The following is a 15792-nucleotide window of genomic DNA, read 5'->3' as shown; positions in this document are numbered from 1 at the left end:
GGATGCCAGAAGATGCAGAGCACAGGACCAACAGCAGCAGCTACCACCACATCAACGTGGACCCCAAAGGCAACGCAGAAGGCAGGAGAGGCTATATAGAACCAGGACAACCGCCCTGGGCCTCAGGGAACATGATATCATCCAGAGGTACAGACTCGACTGGCAAGCCATATAGCAGCTGCTGCACCAAATTGAGCCACAGTTAACAGCCAGCCTGCAGACACCCCATATTATTCCACCAGAGACCAAGCTGCTAACTGTCCTGCACATGTTGGCAAGTGGCTCATTTCAAACTACCGGTGCCCTGGTTGCCGGGGTCTCACAGCCCTCATTCTCCGCCTTCCTTCCCAAGGTACTTGATGCCATCATCTCCCTCACAGCCTGCCACATCAGCTTCCCCAACACACAGTAGAAGCAGCAGGAGACCAAACAGGGGTTTTACCAAATTAATGGCTTCCCGCACATGCTTGGTGCCATTGACTGCACACATGTCCGGATTGTGCCACCTGCTGGAACCAAACACCTATACTGCAACAGAAAGCACACCCACTCCATCAATGTGCAGGCCATTGTTGATCACCAGGGATTGTTCACCAACATCATGGCAAAGTATCCTGGGTGTGTACATGATTCCTTCATCTTCCGCCACAGCACCATCAATCAGCACTTCCAGGATGGACGATATGGCAATGGCCTTCTTGTTCATAAGTCCAGAACCCTAGTAATATACACACAGCACAGCAACCCAGTAGGACGAACAAGACATACACCACTACATTGTCACATCAATCCCACACCCTTCCAAACAATATGTCCTGTGTAAGGGGTGTGCAATGTGTGTTGCTGCAGGTCAAACACCATGAGACACATAGAATGATGATGCTGACTTACATGTAGAGACAGTCCCAACATCACACATCACTCCAGGGCTGGCGTTGCCAGGAAGCAATAAGGAAGTGGAATGTGCTATGAACACATATTGATGTGCAACTAATGCGAACTGCACACTGCTGCACACATTAAAAGAGACAATTGTCCTTCTAAATAACAGATGTACATGGAGATGGACCTTCCTACAAAAAAACATCCACCCCCACAACCATCTTAGCCAGCTCACCGGAGCAAGTTCAGTAGTGTAGGTCCAGGGTTGCACATGTGCCAGCTGGGTGAGGGAACAAAAACAGGTTTGCATAGAACTAGTCACACGTGATAATTGTGCATTGTCAATACTGAACACCTCAGTGCTGCCAACTTATGGAGATGTGTTGTGCATTGTCACCCAACCTAATCAAAGGGCCTCACTGTTGCATTTCATCTGCAATTCCATATGTCTAACTGGATGGGATGTCCAGGCCATGTAGTCCAACCATGTTACCACCTCAGTGGAATCTATTGTGGGTGTGGAAGTATCATGTCACCTCCAGTGAATGCCCACGAAAACATCTTGCTCACTGCATAACACATGGGAGATACACACTGAACTGCAAGTTTTAAAATATACCAGAGACATCAGGTCAATTAGCCAAACACAAGTTTTGCTAGTCAAACAACCCAATGCAAAAAGAACCTCACAGAAGCCTAGGATCCCACACAATACCACAAATACATATGAGTTACAGACGACACAAGATAAGAACTGCCATGCAAAATGACATTCCTAGTGCAACCAACAACACAATACTTACCGCTATTTTCTCCTTCGGCTGATCAGGGTTACGGATACAGCCATGGATCATGACCCCTTTTGCCAACCCAAGCACAGCAGCAGAGCGTGCCTATAATGAGGCACATCAGAGGACTTGCACCATAGTTGAACTGACTTTTGGCATCCTGAAGTCCAGATTCAGGTGCCTGGACATCACCAGAGGCAGCCTCCTATATTCCCCAGAAATGGTCTGCAAGATCATTTTGACCTGTGCCATCCTGCACAACATTTGTGTTAGGAGGAACATTCCCCTATATGAACCTGAACAACTGCCTGAAGAGGAGGAGGATGCTGTCCAGGAAAATGAGGGGAACATCCTAACACAGCTGCAGGAATGGGTCGCAGACAACATATAGAACAAAAATGTTTCCAGTAATAGTCACTATTACCAATTTGTAATGATACGGAATTGAACAGCTCACTTTATCACTCATTCATGCTCTGTGTAATTATTTATGCATAACATGATCTCTAGGAATCCTAATCAGAGTATTACCTCAGGGAGCATTGCAGAAAGACATAATTTGCATACTTCAGATGCCACATCACAGTAGATAGGTATGAATGTACAGCAGACATCACATACAGTTTTTATGAAATACATTTTGCCTATGTCATATTTGAAGGGCAATTTCATAGTACCAGAGCTATGAGACACATCCATGTTGCCAACATGGTCCATTGCAGCATATGACACCCAACTATGACACCATCAATCATAAGGTAAAAAAGTGCATCATACATCAGGCAGTGGATGTGAAATTGCATTGGTAACAGGAACGTATGACCAGATCCTTGACAGCAGTAAGTGTGACATCAGCTATCTCTGCAAGGAACATGTATGACAAGAAGTGCATCGAACCTGAAAATGGATAGCACACGTGCCCCAGGTATGACAAGCAATGCTCACAAGACATGCCCTGAGCAGTCCATCCCAGGTAATAAGTCCTGCTACTGCCATGTTTTAAGTCTCTGCCCACCCTTCTCTAGAGGACACTGTAAATGGACTATCTGTACCCTGGGAATCATCATCTACATTCACCTAGACTCCCATTCTGACTACAGTATGCTTCCCTTTTCAGTTTAGCATGCTATAGTTCTACTTCATCAGCCTGCATGGGCTTCAGGCCCCATAATGCACTACCTGGTAGTCAGTAAGACCTGTTATCTGCTGTCCATTGCTTCCCATGTGAAAAGTCCGGTTGGCCCCTCATACTGGATTCTCAACTCCAGGACTTGTGAGAGACTGAAGCTGCACACACCTGTGAGCACTCTCAGGCAGCACAGCCATTTGACTCTGCCCTGCCCTTGCTGCTGCCTGGAACTGCTTATAAGCTGCCATTTCCTGAAGCTCCTTGTTGTGCATTGGAGTACAATTCATTTGGGTTCCAGAGCTCTTGTTGGATTGTGTTACAGTGCTGAGTACACCTGAAGCTGCTCTTTGTTTCCACAGTGTTGTTCCTGCTTGTTCCAGTCAGACTCTGCTCACTGACAGAGCCTGCATCCTGTTAGCCATACTGGTTCCATTCTTTGCGTTAACCTGAGATGTTCCCTGTGGCTACATTTGCCTCATAGTTGGTTTACATGCCCTCTGTTTCCTCTTGGGGTATTGTGTCTGGTAAGTCTACGATCAGTCCTCAACTATATAGAATAGTTAAATTTGTTTTCTTTGTACGGGACATGTTTTCCAGTGGGCGGATCCAGCCCCCATCCTTTGTCTGGTTTTGCATGTATTCATTAGTGCCAAACAGTGACAGTGTGCTATGGCTGTATGCCTAGATTTGGTACTGTGCCTCCAGCCCAACAAACAAGGGCTGCTAATATGTATGTAATGACAATACATGTTTGTGCCCTGACGGTCCAGACACAGATTCCCTTCTGTCGCCACCTTTTGATGAGGCTTGCGTGGTGACTAGCTGTGAGATTAATCTGTACAGAGGCACTGATGTTCCCTGTTGCTGTGGGAAGTTCAGAGCCCTACCCTGTGTACAAATGTAGTTATGAAACCTGACTGTTTGTCTATTACTGATCCATAACATATTTGACCACAACAAGGTTGCTCTGTCGTCACCCTTCTGTAATTTCTGCTGTACCATAGCTGCCCTATACCCTTGTATGTTGTTAGCTGATCTTTGGCTTTAGATCAAATCTGCTTTGAAGGATACTCTGTTAATTCAAGGATTGGCTCCACAGACCCTGACTAGACCTGCACGTAACCGTTACACCATGGAGGCCAATACTGACTCAGGGATACATGGCCACACACCTGAACTGGACATTTTTGTGCAATGAACCACTGGAAATATGTGAACACATGCAGCCTGGGCTGCTGGTCCACCACAGCCACAGGAGGAACATTGGTCATTTACATGAGTCAAACTGTTGTGTACATAACAATGTTACGATTGGATTTGAGGCTCTGTGTCACAAACACTGTACCTCCCTAACATGTTCAAATTCCTGACTCATGGGTAGTATACACACAAGGGACCATGAAGTGGTAGCCAACATTTCATGAGATGTGAGGGGTAACATATCTGACATAGTCCTCATCAGCCGTCCTTGATCTTTCCTGTGTGTTGTTTGTCATGGGAAATGTATTGTCCCAAAAGTCAAGCAACTACACACAGCAAAAATGCAACAGATATTACAAACACATATTATGACTGATGTACCTCATTGATTGGCATCTGACGGTGATATCCATTTGTAACACATTCATACATGAACATTACGCCAAATGTATTGCATGCCGTTCCCACTGAGGCACACAAATAGTTTTAACAGTCAATTCACAGACAAAACACACAGCCCATGAATAAATGTTTTGTAGCGTAGCCTTGTTGGCCTTTATTGGTGCAACACCTGCACAAACTTTAAAAATCCATTTTAATTTCCAAAGTTTGTGCTGTTGTTGCATCAGTTAAGAGAGCTAAACCTGCACAATGATATGAGTATTATGGGCTGCTGTAGTATAGTCTGCCAAATGTGCCCAAACACTAGAGCACACACTGCAGGTCATATCATCCTATCTTTGTCTAGTTATAGGCTGCATGCATGTTAAAATTTTAAAAATGACGCAAACACAGTTTGAACCAGAAATATTGATGCAAACGCGTCAAAAAATGACGCACATGCACAATATACATCAATGGGTCCCTAGTGTTAATTTCACCAGCGCACCCCAGGCATGCGGATATCCATTGAAAATGTGTTGATCCATGAATGTGTGAGATTTTGACACAAATGCGTCAACATTTTTTTACGCAAACTAAGTAAGCGTCAAAAATTTAAACACAAGACAAAAACGGGCCGCAAATTAGACAGGAAGAGATGTAATAGAATATCCTGTTTACAGAAATGGTACAGTGGGTGTACTTTCACTTTCAGTTTGCAGTCTGTGATTTTTCTAGACTGTGTGGCTGTGTTTTGGATTGCTTCTCTGCGGATTTTGTCTCCTGTGTGGTCTATATTTTGTCTTTTGGTGTTTAGTAAGTGTATTTTGTATCCTGTGTGTTTTTGTGTCCTGAATTATAGTTAAATTTGTATTTGTACTGTTGGGAGTCTGTTTGTGGGTAGGATTAGTTGGGGTAGTTTTGGGCTTTCATTGGGTTAGATAAGTTTCCTTTTTCTACCTCCTTTCCCTGTTTTTCCCTCTTTAATTTTGAAATACTGTTTTGTGTGATGTCGGGAAGGCCACAGCTGGGACGCATGGGTGAGGAGGAGCAAGAGGCATTTGTGTGGCTGGTGTGCCAATTCCTCCCCATGATGTTGGAGGCTGGTGGCCATGTGATACAGGGGTATCACATGGAAGCAAGATGGCTGAGGCGGGCAAAGGTGCTGTTCCACCTGAGGCGGATTTTCAACACGCAACGGAATGAGCACCAGCTGAAGCATCACTGGGCTGATCTGGTGGCCCAAGAGCAGGACCTGGTGTATCACCTGGGTGTGGTGATTGGTGGCCTTGTTGGGGAGTACCAAATTGACTAATGTGTACAGTACAGTGCTCTAGAGTGACAGTACCAGATGTTGTGACATGCTGCATGCAATGTCTGTGGACATGTGGAATGCAAGTTGAACAAACTGTAAGTGTACCAGAAATGGGATGTATTACACATGGTAAAACATGGTAACAATGCAGTCCACAGTTATGTTGAACCATGCCCGAACAGTTTTCAGGGCCATACGTACCAAGCTCTTCATAACCTTCACTATTATCTTAGGCCCATATTTCTACTTTTTTCGCACTGCATTTGCGTAATTTCTGGACGCAAAGGTATCGCACACTTGCAACATACAAATTTATTTTGCTAATTTGCGCAGCTGTTGCGTCAACAAATGATGCAAATGCGACACAAAATATAATGGACATCTGGGACTAAGTTCACTGTATCTGTGTGTTTACGTCAGGACAAATAATCATTCACATCGCCAAACACTAATGGGCTATTATGCTACCAGATTGCACTAGCACAATTGCCGGGACTGAGCTATTGCAGTTACCATCTGTGTCACACTGGTGTCAACCCATGTTCGAAAGTGAAAAGGTCAGCATGGGATCCCTGCTCTTAGTGAATACATGGTCACAAACTATTTCTGAGTATGATGTTGTGCAAGGGACCACTGACTGCTTCCATAATACTATTTTAGTGAACAAATAGGTTGTTAAATTACTTTCTGTACACCCCTTCTGAAATATTGCAGCATTTCTACAAATGTAAACATCTCAGTATGAAGGCAGTCACAGACATGGTGGTCTGCTGAGTTCAGCAGGCCAGCATTCCTGTGAGTGGCGCCATTCCCAAGGGGTTTTCAAATTGAGACCTATCTCATCATTATTGAAGAAGTAGGACATTTGCTACCCCATTTTTCATTTGCAAACAGTGTCAATTCGGGTGTACTACCTCTGATCACCCAACTTGCTAATTGCAAGTTGCTGAATCTTGCAATGTGTGATTCACAATACCTGATATAGGTACACATGGCCCTGAGTGACCCATTTCAGGTGCAATGACTACACCTGTGCCCATGCATTCTGTCAACGATGATCAACTAAGAGAGCATACATTTATTTTGCAGTTTTGGAACAGAAACGTGGCCAATTCATTTTTAGAGCTGCATTGTCATCATTTCACACACAGGATCCCTGCCATCATGTTGTCATGGGGGCATATACGGCTTAGGGGACACTGCCAATGGTAACCTACATACAACACTGGCACACCTATTATGGGCCACTAAAAGCACAATAATTCCTGAAAGCAAATCAACCCACATGTCAAACACACAGTTACTCATTGTCCCTTGATGCACAATACCTGAGTCACTGGTATTGTAGTGCACCAGGAATGTGGCATTGCATTTGTCTCCCAATAACAAATGATGAAATGGAGTACCATCCGGAATGTATTATCCACAAAATTGTGTAGTCAGGTTTGGCACCAAATGATTGTTAGGGCCAGTGCATGTGTGCATATGTGTGTCTATCACTCACTGGTATGATAGTGTCAATGCATGTTTGCAGTGGTATGTCTGTTGGAGTGTCTACATGCCTGATATGCAGCTCTATCATATGAAATGTCACACACAGTGATTTGTTGTTCCCACTTTTGTACAGTGATCAGACATTGAGCATATATCACCCTTCCATGTTTTACAGGTGGACCAGCCCCCTACACCATAGGTGAAGCGGCTCAATTCAAGGACCCAGACATATCCAGTAAGTGTGAAAAATGTTTGTCCTCTGTTGTGTTTGCAGCTCTTGTGTGATTGCCTCCTGTGTGTTGGACTCATTGCAAGATATGATGAGCTTGCACGTGATATGATATGTGACTTGACTGGAGGTTGACATAGTGTTCCATGGAAGAGTTAGACATTAACTGGCAGAGAGTCATATATTGGGAGCCTAGTGCTGCACAATAGGCATGGGCAGGTGAACAAGGTGATTTGTAGCCACATGTATACCCACAATTGATTTGGAGGTGGCCAGTGTCATAAGATAGTCAGCAGGTCATACCCTAATTCACACAAAACCGTGATGCATCAGTTTTACACACAAACTTATGCATCCTTGTAATGTAATGAACATGTAGGACTGCATGGGTGACTGTCCCCCAGCATCTAGCCCCACATGCTGTACTCCATTTACGTGGCACTTAAGTGATATGTTATAGGCGTGCATGCAGGTCAAGGCCAGATGTATGCTTGCATCAATGTGGTTGATTTGGGAAATGTGTCAGTGAGATCTGATGTTGACGGATGTCCACAAATGGAAACATGAATGTAGATGTGATTGACCAATGGTTGACTCACTTCTAGTTGGCAGGCCTCCTTACCTGTGTCACACTGACTAAATTCATGTACAGCTGGACAAAGCTTTGTGGTTGTCCTTGACGTTTGAAAAATGTATTGCATGTCCATCTCCCCTGAGGCACAGGGTTAGGGGGAGAAAATATATGTAGCTAGGTGTGCTGGTCACAGTGTAGATGACAGACCTGTAATTCAAGCATTCATGTGTGCCAAACTACAATGACAACTTATGATTACCAACTGCACACCAAACTGCCAGTTCCATATACAAATCACAGGTCTTGTGTGCCTTGAAGTTGATCCTGAAGATAGGGATTATTTGTCCTGAAACATGTTGAGTACTTGCAGCATTTGTAATGTGACCAATAGCACTACATATATGCAGAGATCAATAAATTTGGTACCCACCATGTTGTATATTGCTGTGCAGTTAGATAGTTGATGGGTAGACTGCGTTGGCATGCCATTCCTCAGGGACATTCTATCATCTGGACTGTGATTTGGACTGCATGTGCTATTTGTGAGGAAGTGTTAGATTATCATCTGTACATGTATCACACGATGAGGACACTAATGTTTGCCTGTCTCTTTTTTACAGCTGCCCACATGAATGCCCAGGAAATTCATGAGTTTCAGAGGCGGGCAGTGCAGTACAGGCACATCATCGATGTGGAGGCTGGATACCGCATGATGGGAAGGCGATATCGGCAAGAAAGAGCCACAGGTGCATGGAGGGCTTTTAGCCAAGGGGGGCCAGCACTGGACACAACAGCCACCACCACACTGAGTGCAGCCACAGTGGACAAAGGGAAATCAGCCACTCCAGCTCGACCCTCAACATCAGCAGCACAAGGAACAACTGCTGCACCATCTGTAGCACCACCTCCAACCATGGCACCAGCATCTGCAGCCACGAGTGCAACACAAACCACTACAGCAGGTGTTATGGACATGACAGCATTGCGCCACCTCCAACGGGTCATGCATCGGATGATGAGGCGCATGGACAGTTTCCAACAAGAGGTGGCTCGCAACAGCAGGAGACTGAGGTCTATCAAAAAGATCCTGAGGAGGGCAAACCTTTGAGTACATTGCTCCTCACCCCTAATTCCGTCCCCTCCCTCCTCTTTCCTCATACTGTTTTTTAGTGGGTTCAGGGGGGTTTAGTGATATGTTAGAGTAGGCTATTCGTTTAGTTAGGATAAGTGGGTTGGGGTGGGTGGGGTTATATTGTTACATGTTGGTTTGTGGGTAGATGGGTGGGAGTTGATGTTGGGTTTTATTCCAAAACAATTACAAAAAAAATAATAATATATATATATATATATATTTGTTTAGGATTCGTTAGTATGTGTTTAGGTTAGTAAATGTTGTCCTACACGTGTCCCATCATATAAGGGAGTAGGGGGATGATGTTTAGAGTGTTTAGATACATATGGTAAGTAAGTTTAGCATAGGGAAGTTAGGGCCAGTTGAGGGTAATGTATAGTTAGGATAGGTTAGGTTAGTATAGGTGTTTGACATTGTTTAAGTTTCCTGTCATACATATATATTAAAGTTTTATATACTCCTTTACAGTGTGTGTCATATGCTTAGGGATCTGGGCCTTTGCATGAGTGTACAGTGTCAAATTTGTGTTTGGCTGTGTGTTCCATCCTGCATCCACATCCCATTCTTGACATGGTTATTCCCACTTCCAAATGAGCTGTCACATTGGCAGCTACAACAAAGCTACCTGTCTATGCATCTGCCATCCATTGAACCCACCACTCAAGGTGACAATGGTTCCCATGTATTGTAGAGGTAGGTGTGATTTTAAAGCTATAATCGTTTGAGTCCTGTGTTGGAATCTTGGGCACTGTGGGACGTCTGCCTGCAGCCTGATATTCATGTGAACCCTGATAAATTGAGTGGTGTCATAATCTTATGAAGTTCAGTATACATATATCACAGCTATGATTTTTTACATTTTCCTCCCAGGTGACGTTATTGTCCAAACACTCGTACAAATCCATTCCTGTTGCATGGTGTGGGTGTGGGATTTAAGTTTAGAGTCATATGTCACATACACAATGATTGTCTTGTAGGGGATGTGGGCAGCATTGAGTTTCATCTTGTAGATACTTTGGGTCTGGCATATACATTTTTTACACAGCATTATACTGTTTGTGATGCTTTAACTTCAGAAATAAGCCACAAGCAGCACAGATGATGATAACAGCCAGAGCTGTGTGCATAGATATCAGCCCACATTCTTTCTACATCATTGTATTGACATTCTGTGGCCATTGACATGTTACATGCTTCACAAAACTCATGCACAGTTGATGTGTCACATTACACAAAGACAAAGTGGTTGTGTAGGTGCTGTTTATTTTAAAGTGCTGTATTGCAATATTTATATAGTCCAGGATTGTAAGTCCATTAGTGTGACACATTCTATTGTGACGCAACACAAGTGCAATGGTGAGGAACATGTCATTGGACATGCTGTGATGGAGTGTCATTCAGTGCAGAGGATCATGATTTGGCAATTAGGTTGTGAGAGACAATTGCAGTCCATAGAGGTAAGGTAAACAGTATGTTGAAGAACAGTGCATGTTACCACCTGGAGCAAGACTGGTATGTTATCAAGCACAGGACATAGGAAAATCACTGCCCATGTGGCATGGACTGGTGCTACCGGGTACTCCTATGGGTGAAGGTGATCTGTTCCACGTCTTCATCTGCTGATGTGTGTGTAGTTTCCTCTGCTCTTGGTGGTGGTGGGTTTGAGGGGGCAACACACACTTCAGTGTTTGGAGAAGTGGACTCTGAATTCTTGGTAGGTGCCAACTGTGGAACTATTGAGGGCATAACTGCAGCAAGGAGGAGCTGCTGGTTATTGAGTATAGCAGCAACATTGCTGTGGTAGGCAGCCAGGTTGGCCCTGAGAGGGTCATCATTGTAGTCATGCATGAAGTGAAAAGTTTGTGAGGCCAGGTTTTGTGGTAACTCCCTCACTGCAGTGGTGAAGTCCCTCACACATTGTTGTAGTCCTTGCAGTAGTGATTGTTGGACTTGCATGGCTGCTGACTGTTCTGTGGATGTCATCATGCACATGCGCATCCCCTCAAGGCTGGCTGTCATATTTTGCATCCTCACCCGCACCTCCTTGGCCAGGTCCCTCTGTACTCCCACAAATGTCCTCTCAAAGGTGGTCCCAGTGTCATCAGAGTACTCAGCTGTGTTTGAGGTGGCAGGTCGTACTATTGGGGTGGTGGGTGGGTCCTCTGTGATGGCTGCTACATCTGTATTCTTCTTTGCGACTGAAGGTGGGGTCTGGAGGGTTCCCAGGACATCTTGAAGGGTTTCCTGGCTAATGGTTGTCAGCTCTTCATCAATGTCATCAGGGTAGTCCAGGACAGGAATATCCACAGGAGAGCCATCATCCTCTGAAATGAGATGTTGTACAATTAGTGTGTCTGGTGTGGCAGTGTAATGTAACTGTCACAGTGCCCTTTCTTCAGGACCTGCTCACTGCTGAACAAAAGGCCCACCTCCCGGCGTCACCAACTCAGAAACCTATTATAACACAGGGTTATGATGAAGCCAGGCAGGGGGAAGGGAATTAGGGTAGGGAACTGCAGGGAGAGAGATCTGAAAAGAAAAGGTTAGAACAAATATGCATATACTCATTCATAACAGTATAACTCGCCAATAAACTCTTGAATAAAGGCGTCTCCGTGATATCAGATTGAGACCCTTTGTGAATTGGGCTTAGCCCCTTCTTTGAATCATGGAACAAGAACAAACTGCAACCTCTGAACCTAGAGATGGCAAAAAGCTTGGACTATGGACATACTCTGAATATCAATCATGTAACAACTATACATTCATAAACATAAACGTTTGATCTCAACCAAAAAATTCTCAAAGAATTAAATCTGTATCTCACATATTATGCTTTCTAAAAAAAAATGAAACTATAATTTGCTTATCTACGAAACATTTTCACATTTACTACCAAGGCCTGAAAGTTTTACTCGTAGAACTTGAAGCGCTTTGTTCATTGGGCAGAAGCCCCTTGCTTGTTATTCATGAAGCGCTTTGATCATCATACATGAAGCGCTTTGTTCAATATACCAGAGAGCGCTTTTACTTGCTTTGTCTGAAGCGCTAAGCTCGTTATGCTAAGGGGCTCTTTACTCATGTGGCCTGAAGCGTTTTGATCCTCGTGTCAAGACCGCTTTACTCATGTGACCTGAAACGCTTTGATTGTCGTGCTAAGGGCGTTTTACTCATGTAGACTGAAGTTCTTTGATTGCCGTGCCAAGGGCGCTTTACTCAAGTGGACTAAAGCCCTTTGATTGCCGTGCCAAGGGTGCTTTACTCATGTGGACTGAAGCCCTTTGATTGCCGTGCCAAGAGCGCTTTACAAGTGTGGCCTGAAGCGCTTTGCTCATTGTGCTAAGGGGTGCTTTACTCATGTGATCCGAAGCGCTTTGATTGTCACGCCAAGGCCGCTTTACTCTTTGAACTAAAAACGCTTTACTCGTTGTGCTAAGGGGCGATTTACTTTTGGAAGTAACAACTCCCTTCAAGATTGGGCTCATCAAGACCTTACCGCTATGAGTACGACCTATTCGTATCTGAATTCACCATGGAAACAAGGATACTCCGATTTACTGTCAATCTGCCATGCAGGAAATCTGCTCTTCTTCAGAGGAACCACACCGAGGTCTGACAGCATCAAAGTCTTCAAAATAGTGAGCAATGTGCTTGGGTTTGACTGGGCTTTATACGCCTGCCACACAACAAGATGGCCACTGCCTCTAGAAACCTGGGAATTGTAGTCCATTCCTAAAATAGCACTGATAAGTGCATCTTGTCCACCAATGTCCGGACCCTGCAGCTACATGAGCTTTACAACAGGGCAGGCAACGCTGATGACCACTTTTAGAACAAGAGGGGATGACAAGTGGTGCGCATGAAGGGCCGCAAATATGCGCAGCGGAGTTTGGGAGGGACCTGGACCACGCACAGCTTTATTCCTGACAGTAATGTCACTGACTTCCTATTACTGGAACATTGTAATCTGAGTTTCTGTTCATTGTTCCTGTAATTGATATTAGCATTCTCTCAGCCCTATGCCATATCTGCATGTCACATGTAGTGTGGCAAGTTTGGGGAATTGGCTCCGTCACATCCTCTAGGTGTAGGTTCTGTCCAAATTTTATCTTGCTACCTTCTTGTCCTACTCAACCCGCCCTCTACTTTCATTAGCATGGTGAGCCCTTGCAATGCCTGTTGGTGTTCTGATGCCACTTGCACCACACATAACAATATGGGCCTGGCCCAGTCTTGATATTTCACATACACCTATACGTTGCTGAAACCTAGCACATACCATGTATTGCATTGGCATGACACAATACATGTGTCAGCATTGGTAGTGTGTCATGCTGATTTTTGCCAATGTGTGCTACATTGCATTGCACTGATGGGCCTGGAAATGTTCAATTTCCTCGTATGACTGTGCAGGTGTGTTACACTAGCTAGACACATATGTCCTCCCCCTCAATGCTGTAGTCTTAGTAGTATGACAGTTGAGATGTTGCAAGGTGGCATTGCAGCTATTGTAACACAGGCACGGGGTAGACCCTGGATTGGGCAGCATGGGTATGACATTACTGCTGTGTACTTCATAATGTAAGTAACAATACCTGATATTTATTGTGCCTATAGTCATGAGCATTTGACAGGATTTACACTTGGTTAGGAATTGAAGAGGGTTGATCACGTCGTCATTCTGAACCCTCATTTTGGGTGTGTTTGTTCCATGGGCACCTAACTGCCATTTCCTAAGTGACCAGCACACACAGCACAGGTGGTAGTGGCAACTGTTGTCAATGAGAAATGCCTCTTGAGGAAATGGCCTGAGACTGGGCATTGTCCCCTAATTCACGTTCTGGCAATACCAGTTGTCCTGTGACAGCAGCCCAGTTTTACATTCTACCCTACCCTCCTGGTCTGCTACAGCATTTCCAGCAGCCTTGGCATGGTGGAGTACTCCCATGCAAAGGTTGTTGGTGTTGTGTTGTGCTGTGCCCCTGGATGCCCCTGCACAGCCCATGCACCCGTGCCATGCCCCTTTCCCCTTTCCACTGCCTGATTTCCATGGCTGACATGCATTGTGTAGTCAGCATGTACCTCCCCCTGCTTGCAATTAAAATGTAGGCATTTTGTCCCCATGCAACATACCCTGCATATGTGTTGTTTCCTGGTAGTCTGAGCTGTTCTGTCCTTGAATCCCTGTGACGATCTCCTCAGGGATGACAGCAGCGACCATCTCGTCCATGTGGTCCAGGGCCTCCTGCGGTGCTGGACTCCCACCTCCAGTCTGCAGTGCTGCCTTCCTGTTCCTTGCCATTTTTTCCTTTCTCCTGCGCTTGCAGTCATGCCAGCATTTCTTGCACTCTGTGACAGTTCTCTGGACCTCTGCCACACTCTTTATCTTGTCGACAATTTCTTGCCAAATTGCCTCTCTCCTACCAGTTGGCATTTTAGAGGTAATGAAAAGTTGATATTGGTGCTCCGTCTCCTCTCTGACCAGTATTTCATGCTCCTCTGCGCTGAAACAACACTTCCTTTTCTTCTTGTCTCTCCCCTGGGTTTTGTCTGTGTCCTCCTTGCTGGTTCCTGGTAGATTGAGGTCTCCCTGGGATCTCTCCTGGCTTCTGGAATCCATTTTGGGGCTACTTAGCACTGTTTGCTGCATTTGCGCTGCTTTTTGACGCTATTGCGGTGGATAATGGTGCATATCCGGTTTGTGATGTCACAAACCGTATTAGAGTCATTTTCCCTGCATTAACGTTGTTTTGCTTTATGACGCGGCGCAATGGTTAGCGTAAAAAAATGACTCTAACCCGTGCTTAGCGCCACTGTGTGTTAAAGTATAAATATGATGCACGGCTGTCACTAAGAAATGGTGTTAGCCCGCATTACATTTTTTGACACAAAACTGCGCGAGCGCAGTTTTGCGTCAAAAAGTATAAATATGGCCCTTTGTGTGCGTGAGATCACTTTTCAATGTATTTTTAAAATAGCTGCGGGTTTTAATTGTAAATTGATTGTATATTGGGGGGTGCGCCCATCCCAACATGAAAGCCAAACGGTCACATGGAACAAGACATTCATCAAAAACAATTCACACAACATGCTCGAGACCATGATTGTTTTGTAAACATTAATCAGTTTTGAAACCTTTATGCTAAATGTTTATGCTCTCCTCTACAACTAATCCAACTCAAGGCAAATTGTACCCTACCACTTATAGTCTGTATCATAAAATACACAAATTGATCGATCCTGGAGATATGAGTCAGCGGGATACAACAGAGGTTAGAGCTCTCCTGATTGGCCATTGGGTTCCAAGCAATCAAGGTGCCACAGTTCAACCCTAGTCATCGCTTTACCTGTGACAATTAAGTCTAATCTATAGTAGGGATCTCTGACAAAACTTTTCTGGGGTTCCATCATTGTGCTTGTCAGTTCTGTCCTAGTCCAAATTAAAATTTATTACCTACTGATCTACTCATAGTCTTTCACTTTGAGAACTTGGGGCCAGATGTATCAAATGATTTTGCACTCGCAAACTGCGAAATCGGCCATTTGCGAGTGCAAAATCGTGGTCTGCAATGCATCAAAGGCATTCGCAGACCACAAAATGAAAATCGCAAAAATTTCGATTTTCTGCGTTGCGACCTGGATTTTGCGAATCGCAATTTGCGATTTGC

The 15792-nt window shown here is 44.6% G+C and overlaps 1 protein-coding gene across 1 annotated transcript in view; it reads left to right on the top strand.

The window, feature by feature from the left end:
- The window catches only part of LOC138283817 (RNA exonuclease 1 homolog), a 41523-nt gene extending 32305 nt beyond the window's left edge, over nucleotides 1-9218 (top strand). The window contains exons 2-3 of the mRNA XM_069221938.1: nucleotides 7365-7424; nucleotides 8613-9218. Of these exons, the coding sequence (XP_069078039.1) occupies nucleotides 7365-7424; nucleotides 8613-9100 (548 nt within the window). The 3' untranslated portion in view covers nucleotides 9101-9218. The remainder of the gene's footprint in view (nucleotides 1-7364; nucleotides 7425-8612) is intronic.
- The last annotated feature ends 6574 nt before the right edge of the window (nucleotides 9219-15792 follow it).

The sequence above is a fragment of the Pleurodeles waltl genome, chromosome 3_1 (genome assembly GCF_031143425.1).
Source record: "Pleurodeles waltl isolate 20211129_DDA chromosome 3_1, aPleWal1.hap1.20221129, whole genome shotgun sequence".
NCBI classification, from domain to species: Eukaryota; Metazoa; Chordata; class Amphibia; order Caudata; family Salamandridae; genus Pleurodeles; species Pleurodeles waltl.
This window is presented reverse-complemented; position numbering and strand designations above follow the sequence as displayed.